The sequence below is a fragment of the Vanacampus margaritifer genome, chromosome 10, assembly GCF_051991255.1.
Source record: "Vanacampus margaritifer isolate UIUO_Vmar chromosome 10, RoL_Vmar_1.0, whole genome shotgun sequence".
In the NCBI taxonomy this organism is placed as follows: domain Eukaryota; kingdom Metazoa; phylum Chordata; class Actinopteri; order Syngnathiformes; family Syngnathidae; genus Vanacampus; species Vanacampus margaritifer.
Genome location: NC_135441.1, coordinates 10,108,710 through 10,121,161, shown reverse-complemented (window position 1 = coordinate 10,121,161; position 12,452 = coordinate 10,108,710). Strand labels below are relative to the sequence as shown.

The 12,452-nt window shown below is 44.7% G+C and overlaps 1 protein-coding gene across 3 annotated transcripts in view; it reads left to right on the top strand.

Moving 5' to 3' along the window:
• The first annotated feature begins 5,833 nt into the window (after positions 1-5,833).
• Positions 5,834-12,452, top strand: part of LOC144059486 (protein phosphatase 3 catalytic subunit alpha-like) — a 41,788-nt gene continuing 35,169 nt past the window's right edge. For 2 of the 3 annotated variants that reach the window (XM_077578610.1, XM_077578607.1), the window contains exon 1: positions 5,834-6,127. In XM_077578610.1, coding sequence (XP_077434736.1) covers positions 6,097-6,127 — 31 coding nt within the window. In that variant the 5' untranslated portion in view covers positions 5,834-6,096. The remainder of the gene's footprint in view (positions 6,128-12,452) is intronic. The other variant, XM_077578609.1, reaches the window with a different exon arrangement.

Genomic DNA, 12,452 nt, shown 5'->3' with positions numbered 1-12,452 from the left:
AGGAATGGCCCCCCCCGATCGAAACCCGAGTGGTGTTTTGTTACTGGACTTCTGTGCTCGCCACGGACTGTCCATAACGAACACCATGTTCAAGCACAAGAGTGTCCATATGTGCACCTGGCACCAGGACACCCTAGGCCGTAGTTCGATGATCGACTTTGTAGTCGTGTCATCGGACTTGCGGCCGTATGTGTTGGACACTCGGGTTAAGAGAGGGGCGGAGCTGTCAACTGATCACCACCTGGTGGTGTGTTGGCTCCGATGGCGGGGTAAGATGCCGGTCCGACCAGGCAGGCCCAAACGTACTGTGAGGGTCTGCTGGGAACGTCTGGCAGAATCCCCTGTCAGAAAGAGTTTCAACGCCCATCTCCGGCAGAGCTTCTCCATTGTCCCGGGGGAGGCGGGGGACATTGAGTCCGAGTGGACCATGTTCCGCGCTTCAATTGTTGAGGCGGCCGATCGGAGCTGTGGCCGTAAGGTGGTTGGTGCCTGTCGTGGCGGCAATCCTCGAACCCGCTGGTGGACACCAGCGGTAAGGGATGCCGTCAAGCTGAAGAAGGAGTCCTATCGGGCCTTTTTGGCCTGTGGGACTCCGGAGGCTGCTGACGGGTACCGGCTGGCCAAGCGGAATGCGGCTTTGGCGGTCGCTGAGGCAAAAACTCGGGCATGGGAGGAGTTCGGTGAGGCCATGGAAAACGACTTCCGGACGGCTTCGAGGAAATTCTGGTCCACCATCCGGCGTCTCAGGAGAGGAAAGCAGTGCACCGTTAACACTGTGTATAGTGGAGACGGAGTGCTGTTGACCTCGACTCGGGACGTCGTGAACCGGTGGGGAGAGTACTTCGAAGACCTCCTCAATTCCACCAACACGCCTTCCTTTGAGGAAGCAGGGTCTGGGGACTCTGAAGTGGGCTCCCCTATCTCTGGGGTCGAAGTCGCCGAGGTGGTTGGAAAGCTTCTCGGTGGCAGGGCCTCGGGGGTGGATGAGATCCGCCCGGAGTTCCTGAGGGCTCTGGATGTTGTGGGGCTGTCGTGGTTGACACGTCTCTGCAGCATCGCGTGGACATCGGGGACGGTGCCTCTGGATTGGCAGACCGGGGTGGTGGTTCCCCTTTTTAAGAAGGGGGACCGGAGGGTGTGTTCCAACTTTAGAGGGATCACACTCCTCAGCCTCCCAGGTAAGGTCTATTCAGGGGTGCTGGAGAGGAGGGTCCGTCGGGAGGTCGAATCTCGGATCCAGGAGGAGCAGTGTGGTTTTCGTCCCGGCCGTGGAACAGTGGACCAGCTCTACACCCTCAGCAGGATCCTCGAGGGTGCGTGGGAATTCGCCCAACCAGTCCACATGTGCTTTGTGGACTTGGAGAAGGCGTTTGACCGTGTACCTCGGGGAGTTCTGTGGGGGGTGCTTCGGGAGTATGGGTTACCGAGCCCCCTGATACCGGCCATTCGGTCCCTGTACGACCGATGTCAGAGTCTGGTCCGCATTGCCGGCAGTAAGTCGAATTTGTTTCCGGTGAGGGTTGGACTCCGCCAAGGTTGCCCTTTGTCACCGATTCTGTTCATAACTTTTATGGACAGAATTTCTAGGCGTAGCCGAGGCGTTGAGGGGGTCCGGTTTGGTGGCCTCAGCATTGCATCTCTGCTTTTTGCAGATGATGTGGTGCTGTTGGCTTCTTCAAGCCGTGACCTCCAGCTCTCACTGGAGCGGTTCGCAGCCGAGTGTGAAGCGGTTGGGATGAGGATCAGCACCTCCAAATCCGAGACCATGGTCCTCAGTCGGAAAAGGGTGGAGTGCCCTCTCCGGGTCGGGGAGGAGGTCCTGCCCCAAGTGGAGGAGTTCAAGTATCTTGGGGTCTTGTTCACGAGTGAGGGTAGGTTAGAGCGGGAGATCGACAGGCGGATCGGTGCAGCGTCTGCAGTGATGCGGACGCTGTATCGGTCCGTTGTGGTGAAGAAGGAGCTGAGCCGAAAGGGAAAGCTCTCGATTTACCGGTCGATCTACGTTCCTACCCTCACCTATGGTCACGAGCTGTGGGTCGTGACCGAAAGAACAAGATCCCGGATACAAGCGGCCGAAATGAGTTTCCTCCGCAGGGTAGCCGGGCTCTCCCTTAGAGATAGGGTGAGAAGCTCGGTCATCCGAGAGGGACTCAGCGTCGAGTCGCTGCTCCTCCACGTTGAGAGGAACCAGTTGAGGTGGCTCGGGCATCTGGTTCGGATGCCTCCTGGACGCCTCCCTGGGGAGGTGTTCCGGGCATGTCCTACCGGCAGGAGGCCCCGGGGACGACCCAGGACACGCTGGAGAGACTATGTCTCTCGGCTGTCCTGGGAACGCCTTGGGGTCCCGTCGGATGAGCTGGCTGAAGTGGCTGGGGAGAGGGAAGTCTGGGCTTCCCTGCTAAAGCTGCTGCCCCCGCGACCCGACCCCGGATAAGCGGAAGAAGACGGACGGACGGACGGTTTTGAAGCATGCACACTACAGTGCCTCAGAGAGACCAAACTTCAGCCTACCACCACTTACTACGTTATGTATGTATACAAAATTAAAAAAAATGTACGCTGATGTGCTAGAATTTTTTTCCATATATCTAATATTAAGTGGTGTTTTTTTCATTTAAATGAATGAACATTGAAAAATCCAAAATTTAAACACTGTGCCTTTAGTGCTAACATGCTCATATTTCTCAACGAGAACCCACAAACTGCAGTTATTTTACTTATTTTTGAAGTCGGATTGTGCTTTCAAAAGTTTAGCTTGGGACGAGAGACCCAGGCTCGATCGCCTGTATGAATGACTAGAGATGAAACAGCTTGAAATATTAGTCACCAGAATTATCATGTCTATCAATATTATGATGCTAAATGGAAATTAAATAAAACCTCAAAATCCAAACTACACACTTTAAAGGTATTACAACAATTTTGTTTTGAATACAGATCATATATGAATGAAGACAGCAGCACCGTGCTCTTTTTGCATATTGCTAGCATTGGGTCGAAACTTCCCCAAATCTTTACTATTGGTCAGTTCTCGTGTGTGTGCTTTTTTAAATTTTTTATTTTATTTTTTTACAAATTACTGACCAATGTAAAGGCAATGTATTTCACAATTGGTTGAACAAACACGCTGTTTTTTCAATCTCCTGCTACGTGATGATTTTGGAGCTACACGCCGATTCCGCCTGACACCACTTATATTAGAAATATTAAACTGCAGCAACCAAAAAGTATGTTCCTGCATGCAAGAGCCCACAGAAATTACTAATAGAGCATTTTGAGTGGTGGTCACAAGAGATTACCGCAGTTTTATGAAAACGGAATTACATCCACACTTACACTGTTACACACTTACACACACATGCACAAAATTGTTGATACCCCTTCTGGTAATGAAAGAAAAACACATAGTGGCCACAGAAATAACTTGAATCTGACAAAAGTTTTTTATTAGTTAAAAATGTGGGACAACACAATTATTTTAAAAAACAAACTCCTATAATCAATACCTTAAAGTTTTGTATGCTCTTAATATTAGATATTAGCACTATGGCTTTCCTCTTTTTTCTTTATTAGGATCCCTCATGCATCTTTGTAGAAATGTGATACATCATAAGATTTTGCAGATATGTACCAGCAGCAGAGTGTTCCATCAACTTGCATATTACATTATAAGACCACACTTCACAGGCATAACACCAATGTCGACATTAGTGAAGTTTGTCTTCTTTGGGTATCCGTAGCCTTCACGCGATTTCGGAAAGATGGATCTTACCACTCGGAAACTCCTAATTACAACTGAGTCTGTTCATGTGTTTTTTGTTGTCGAAGTGAAAAAATAATAATCAACCATTCAGCGTAAATATTATGTCAATATCATGAATAACAGTGACTCAGAGAGGTTAGGAAGGTTAAGTCCTGATGGGCTTTACTTTCATTTGATTATTGATGGCTCCGACCACATGATGCGGACAAAACGTTGAGTAGTGTTGACATTAAACATTTTCAATTTATATTTTTACTGTTTTTGAATTTACTTATAGGTATATAGATGCCATATAACTATATGTAGTTAAATGAATAACACTGTGATAATGATTTTGTGAAATATATTAGAACCTCTCATTCCCTGCCAGCTCTTGAGATAAGAATGTGTATGTTTTAAAAGTTGTCAAGTTCTCATGTCATTAGTCATTTGGTCGTAAAAACTGAAGGTCCAATGTCAAAGCCTGTCTACATCATTTCTCCGAGGCTGGTGGGGAGCTGAGATAATCGTATCAGTATCATAATTTCTGCTTATTAAGAACACTAATTCTTTGTCAAGTCTAAGGGGGGGAGAATCTTTTGTACTAGTATAAAGCGACTGTGTGTTTCCATATTCGACACACTGGAAGCTTAACATCACCTTTCGAATGTAAGCTTTTTTCCTGTGTCTTAAGAGCTCTTAATAAAATCCTTGCAAGGGAAACTTTTTCATGAGATCTCAATTCTGATTTATTTGAACACGCAAAAGATTACACTTAATAAAGTAATCAAATAATGCCTTCAGTAGCACCCGGAGATATAAGAGAAAATTAAAAGTATTTTTCTTAGCAATGAAATGAACATGTAGCGCTTCTCCCAGACTTATTGGTACAACTGTATGTCATACACGGTGGCGTTTTCACCGTAGAGGTAGAATAGAACATAACGAGAAAACACCCACAGAGAAATCAATGCATTCAAGTTAGGTGGCTTAAGTGAATCATGGCAACGTAAGATGGCCGCCGGTGGCTCCACTTTTCCCAATGGCTATTTCACGTCAAAATGTACGTTGATGTGATAGAACTATTTTTTTTGCATATTATTGAAATTAATAGTGGTTAAAATGAACATTGAAAAATCCAAAATTTCAACACATTGTATTTGTAGCGGTATAATTTCATTGTGAGTACATTTTCCAGTTCTGCTTAGTAAGTTATTAAAAGGTATGCATGAAGAGTCAGTGAAGACCACGTGACAAAACAGTTCAAGCACAGTAGTGTGTATGTGTGTGGGGGGTGTAACTATAAACCTCCACAAGATGGCAGTATTAGTCCGGGTGTGTACGTGTGTGTCTATGTACGTTGTCCCGCGTGAGCGTGAATATGCGTGGGAGTTCCTTTTCTCGCCATTCCGGGGTGTTGCCTACCAGCTACACATCATTGCTTTGCAGGGGCGTCATTGTGAGGTAGAACCCGAGTTTCCTGCAGTCTATACACCCATATCCCCTTAATTCCTACAAACCTCAGTATCTTCACCAAAACAAATTCGGGATTCAAGCATGCCGCCAGAACAGCAGCGAACAATCCCTCTCCCCAGTCCCCAAATCTCTGCAACAACATCTGGTTTTCCCCGACCGAGAAAGGACGGAGACTCCGCCGAGTGATGCCATTGCAGCAGCCTACACGCGCGCATATCGTCGACACCTGCAGCAGGAGGACCCAACAACACCACAGTGTGTGACAGATCAAAGACCCCTTCCCTGCACACATAGCCCCCCTCGCTTCCGACCTCCAGGATGTCCAGCTGCAACGCAAGTCCCGCGGACCGGCTGATCAAATGTAGGCATGGCGAGTGATGAGGCCAGCGACGGCAACCGTACATTGTGTGCACACTGATACAGATGTGACCATCCCTCCCCATGTAGCACGCTGTCTCGTGGTCATTCCTGCTTGTTATCTTAGCACCTTATCACTCAATAAAGTCACCGTGCATGTGCCTGCCTCTCAACCTTTTCGGAGAGGGAGGGCGGTAGATGAGAAGTGGTGGGTGGGGAAGTTTGGGGGAGGGGGTGTAGCGGCGGGGTATCCGGCGCCACACGACACAATCAGGGTCTTCCCCTCGTTATTCTATTAGAATTCACTCCTCAGCGAGGCAATACCCCATTTTCCCAAAAGAGGAGGGGTGGGTGCTTTTGCAATGCACGGGCTCCGTGGACGCGCACTACTCCTAGCGGTGGTTGGCTGTTACTGAATAATACCCTCCAGAGTCACCCACGGAGTGATATAGAGGGAGGCACAAGCCAGCGAGTGGGAGAGATGAGCGTCTTGTTCCAATGAAACGACAAGCAGTGTGACGATGACAGCGAAAGGCAGACATAAAGGTAAAGGTAAAGACTGTCTTCGCGCGTGTTTTGTTGTGCGGCGTGAATGTGGTCACGGGGATGATGTTGCGACGACGAGAAGAGGGAGGGAGGAAAGGATGCTGCTACGAGGGGCATTTTACAACATTTCTGCCTATCATATGCTGAATTTTTAACGTGCACGTCATGTTTGTGCGTGTGCGCGTGTCTGCTTATTCCAAAGGCTGACCTACATCGGCGGTCTAGTTTTATTTTTAGACACAGACTAAATTGCAATAAACGCTAGGGTACAGTAAAAAAACTTTTCCAGCCCGAGTGTGCAGCATCTTTTCGTGTTTTCCCCTCTATAATCTTAACATTCCCACCGTGGCCCTTTAAATCCCCCCACGGTCGTCTTTTGGCGGTGGCCTGCGCGTTCGAGAGTGGTCGCCGCTCCTCCAACCTCCTCCTTGGCTTCCCCTCACGTTTCCCTGACGGTCAAATGAGAGACAAAATGGAGTGAGAGGATGCGCTGGGCTGCAGATGAGAGAGCGCGTCGGCCGCCGCCAAGATGACGACGGCGATTCGTGCCGCACTAATGGTGTTATTGCATCATTGGATTATGGAATATTTCATGTGTTGATGAGAGCCGGGAGAGGGTGTGTTGGTGCTTTACGCGTGGCTGGCTATAGGAAGAGGGTCTTTGCACGGATTGTCACACACGCAGTCTCTGTCACATGCGACGATGCCTGCATGGTCGACCCACTCGTAATAAAGTCACAAGGTCTCTCTGCCGGAAGAAGCGGAGCTGACAGTTGGACGCGTCGCTCGGGCATGCCCCGGTATTCCGTGCGTGCTCAGAAGAAGGGGAGGGTACTTGCAATTTTTTTTTTTTGTTGCACGTAGACCTTTGGACTATATGTGCATGCACCTCCTAGTAGTTAGGTGTGTGTGTGTGCACAGCTACACGGCACGCTTGCGCATATGCACGGAAGTTGCTGGCATTTCTGGGTTCACTGAAATAGCTGATATTATTGAATGGTTTTCCTCCCTCTGGTAATATTGAGGATGAGTGGTTGCCTCACAGAAAGAGAGCTTCTGGCAGGGGCGTAGTTGAGGGGAGGAGCTGAATGGGGATGCCCCTTTCTGAATGTGTCCCCTCTGCCTCCCTATTTACATTTTGTACACATTAAAAAAAAAAATCATTCTCTTACACTTTTTTTGTCCCTGAGCTGCATTGAAAGTATGAACAGTGAGGGTGCAGACGACCACACACAATTACACTGGGCAAAGGAGACAAATGCAGGCCGCCTGCTTGTCATGGAGTATAAAAAGCAAAAAACAGGTTTTTGCAAAATTAAGCAATCACATTCAAACTCAAGTTAATTCCTGCCACATTTAAAGGGCCTCTAATTTACCACAAATAAAGTTCAGTTGTTTTCGTAGGCATCTTTCTAGCATAGCCTGAAGGTTTTGCGCTTACACTGACAGCTATTTTGAACTCTAGCATCATGCTTTGGGACTATTTTTCTTCAGATAGAATCAATGCCTTAGTCAAAGTGGATAGAACAATGACAAATTCCCAATAATAGTCAGTGTTAGCATAAAACTTTCTGGCTTCTGCAAGAAAGAAAACAAAATGTCTAGAAAAGCCTATGGGACAGTTGAATTTGATTTGGGATTAATAAAAGTCAGCAGGTGTGTGCTGACTCCCATTAAACAAAAAATTGAATGTGATTGGTTAATTCTGAACACAGCCATATCCCCAGCTATAAGAGGGTGTGCACTCACATTGCTATCTCAGTTCTTTTCCTTTATTTTATTTCCTATTTAAAAAAAAATCAATTAAGTTATAAAGGTTATAGGTCACATCAACAGTGGAAAATATTTTTCCACCATTTTATGTTTGTTTATTTCGTTATATTAAAAAAGCATGACATTTAAATAGGAATGTGTAGACTATATCTAGTGTTGACAATTTATCCTTCCCACTACTGAATTGATGGCTATGCTCTGAGTTGAATTTTCAGCGCGGCGAACAACTCGTTAGCAAGTCTGTCGCAGTTATGAGTGTCAGGATTCGAAATTCAGCCCTGGTTTTTCAATGTGGAGATTGCACGTTCTCCATGTACTTGAGTAGATTTTCTTTTGGCACTTCAGTTTCATCCACATTCCCAAAACATCAGCGTTAGGCTAAATTGTCCAAAGGTGGGAAATTTGTGAGTATTGTTTTATTTTTATTTTTTCCTTCAACTGGTTGGTGACCAGCCCACCGTCTTGCCTTAGTGAGTTGTTGAGTACCCATGGCCAGCATTGAAAAATTGATGGCACTGTCCCTGTTGGCCCAAATGACATCCATGATAAATGACGTTCTATATGTTTTAACTTGCATTTGTGTAGCGACGAACTGTGTTAATTTATGGCAGTTTTCTGAAGTGATCCTGAGCCCATGTGGCAATATCCTTTGCACAATGAATAATTTTTGTGCCATATGAGGGATCGAGACATGGCTGTAGATGATGAACTAGCCTAAATTGCTTGCAATTAAATGTTGGCAAACGTTCTTAAAGTGTTGGACTATTTGCTAATGCAGTTATTCACAAAATGATGAACATCGCCCCCATCCTTGCTTGTAAACAAGTGAGCCTTTTGGGGACGCTCCTTTTATACCCAATCATGACAAGCCCCTGTTTCCAAATAACCAGGCACCCAACTCAAAAATGAGAGAATACCAGTATTTGTTTGGGGGGGAAGGCAAGGCACGTTCATCAGTTTGAACATGACATTTTATCTTTGCAGTGTACAATTCATTAATTCATAAATCATTTATTTTGTAACACAGTATCTTCATGTATTCTGTTATTATTTACATTTTAAATAACTTCAATGGAATTGGGGTTTGTAGTTTGCATGTTCTCCCCAGTCGAGTAACATGTATGGCCTAGCGTGGCAGAGAGTATGCGGGCAATATCGACAGTCTGCATGTTAATAAAACCGAACAAGCCAGTGAAACCCACTCAAGCACAGGGAAAACATGGAAACTCCACATAAGGATCACTTGACTGAGAGTCATTCATGCTAATTACTACTTTGTTACCGAGACATTATTTTAAACAAACTCCATATTTTTGCTATAGGTTCATTAGTAACATGGCAAAAAATGGTGGCCTACTGGCCCGGTGAAAGAAACCAAAGGAGTGTGTTTAATTGAAGACTTTTGGTGGCCATTTACATAGTTTTGTTCATAAAGCCTGAACCCCCCAAAGGAGAAGTAATAATTACTTAAAAAAACTAGTTACGTTTTTTTAGTAAGAAATTCTAAGCAAATTTTATGAGGATAGTTTTGAGTACATTTTACCGGTTTATAAAAAAATAAAATAAAAAAATATCAAAAGCTACTCAAGGGTTGAGGAACAAACCCACAACCTTCAGGTTGGGAGACAGCCACTCTACCACCTGAGCCATGCCACTCCTGCTGTGTGTTAATATGTAGATGATGTCGGAAAAAAACTTTACTAGTTTTTTTTAAAGTAAATATTACTCTACTGTGTAAATGTCTACTTAAGTTTTTTTTTAAATGACAGTATTAGTTTCATGATGATCTAAACGGGGCATGTGAATAAAAATGTCAACTCGTTTTGAACAATGACACACGTGATTTCCGTAAACACAGGAATCAGGAGTGTGTGAAAACAGGGCATACTTACCAAGTGAACATGTTGTCTATATGTTAACATTTTTAAATGACTACTGTTGTCTAAATGTACCTACATTACTTCAAGATGTCTGTCGGTCCTGTGATTGACTGCTGATCAGTTCAGGGTTTAACAGGAGTGAGCTGTGACAGACTCAAGCTTCTAGCAGGGTATTAGAAAATGGACGGACGGATGTTTGTTTCCTCCTCTCCTGAACTGACTCCCCTTCCCATATACCATCATTACGCTCCCTCTGTGTTACAAACATCTGGGCCACCAGAGCGCAGCTGCCTCCACATCAGAGCAATTGTGCAGCATATACCCTTATGTATTAGCCATAATAACACACACACACACACACACACACACACATTCACTGACAAACAGAGCAACACCACAAAGCAATTCATCACACCTGGTGAGAATGATTTAACGTGTTTGCGCTGAAGGGGGCCGGTGACATCAGTCACACAGACAGCACTGTTTCGGTGAGACTGAGCTGGGTAGTTCCCATGTTATGGATTTTAGTGCTGTTTGTCAGATAGAAGTGCTTGGAGATGGAGCCAAAGGACAAAACATACCCGCAGGAATGGACAGAAAGTGTGGGGGCGGGCGAGGTGAGAGAGCGAGGGAGAGGCGACCGTGTGAAAAGGCCGCAAAGGAGTCTTGCTGGAGCGAGGACGGCAAAGAGATTGATCTTTCTGAATCACAACTCATAAAAATGATCATTCCTGATATTGCATGTGAGGTCAAGGCAAGTAGTGACACTATTTATTTTGTGTTTATTGTTGTAGAAGAACATGCAACTGAATGGCATCTACAGACATATTCCTAGACACTGGCTACTAATATTACACAGTAAATTCTGCAGTGCAAATGTGACTCCATTAGAGTCAATTTAGATTCTATTTAGAAAGGGACCAAATAGACTCAGTTTTAGAGTAAACTAAGATTTACACTAGGAAGAGAGTAAAATAAAAATAAAACTATGAAAATAAATAAAACTCACTCAAGGGTTAAGGGTTCAAACTCAAAACCTTCAGCTTGGGAGACTGCCACACTACCACCTGAGCTATGCCTATGAGTTCGTTCCTATGTTGAGTCACTTTTATTTTTTATTTATTCCAATTCTTTATTTTACTCTCTTTCGAGTGTAAATATTACTCTAAAACTGAGTCTATTTGGTCCCTATGTAAATAGAGTCAAATTGACTCTACAGAATTTACTGTGTAGCTAATACCCCACGCATAGATTTTGGAAGCACGCAGCGCGGAACCCTCAGCGGTGATGAAGCATGTTGATTGTATAAAAATGAATCCGTCCTTCTCCATTATGTCTTTAGTCGAAAAAGGACCCGGCTGAAAGCTGCAAAGATTGACGATGCTATCGTAAAATGTGGCCATTGCTTGTTGAAACTAAACCTGAGCAAGCTTTATCAAATAATAGCATCACTCATTTGTGTCATTTTATGGCTGCGGCTCGATAAATGCAGGGACCAATCTGTATTGTATCCATTTCTTATCAGTGTAAACAGAATACCCGATACAGACAAGCTGCTTTACAGCATCGCATTGAAATAAGTGTGCTCACACCAGGCTCGGTTCATGCGATGCCTAGAAGAGAGATAAGAAGGCAAGGCAAGGATAGGCGAATAAACCAAATGGAAGTGTTTTATGCCTGCATGGGCTTAGGTCATTCATTGTCTGTGGTAAAGCTGTGTTTCACTGTAATGCCCTCCAAGAGACTTTTGTTACAGTTCACGTTTTGGTTTGTAAGCACAACTGTGGTGGGCAGCGTGAGTCATGGCCGCATTTCATTTCGCTGTGCAAGAGTCACAGCCGCGGTCATGTGACTACTGGCTGTCTGGCGGCACATCAGTGATCTTCACTTCATGCTCGGCAAAATGTAAACAAGGAAAAATGTTTTTAAAATTACCACAGGAAATTCCAAACAGTTTGAGCAGCCAGTGTTCCATGAGAAAGAAAAAAAGGGCAAGAAAAGCCTATTAGAACAACTGAACAATAGTTGTTGGCAAGTTGGCTGATTTTGAACATTGCCAGTTATAAGAGGGTGTGCACATTTGTGCAACCACATTATCTCAGATTTTATTTTTTAATTTCCTTATCAAAATGATTTGAACAACAAAATTCGATTGAGTTGTTTAAGTTATAGGCCACATTAATTATTGGAAAAATGTTTGCAATTATTTATTTTGGTCTCATTTTTTTGTCACCCCAAAAAATTAACTTGAACTTGGCGTGGCTCTATTCCAGCCACATCATTGGTTCATTGTGGAGAAGCTCTCTTTATCATTGGCTATTGGTATTGTCTTTCAAAACATGGACAACTCCAAACAGCAGAGCTGGGCAAAACCGTTGTGACATCGGCCCACCTTTCGGCAAGAGCTTCTGTATTTTCGGCGAATGCTTAATGAACCAAAGCAATTATTACAGTCATGCAGGGTGGGGTGTTTGGATGGTAGCATGACCGTGGACAGTGGGTTGTTAGGAAGTCAGAAAGCGCAGACAATTGAAGAGAAGCTGGTGGAGTGATTTAGTGTTATTTTGGTGGACCTTTTTTACAAGTAACTGCTTGATTAAATGATATAGTTCCCGCAGAGCCATTCGTTTTCCTACGCTGCCCGTGTCCTCTTCCTCTTTCGTGAAATGAACAAAGTC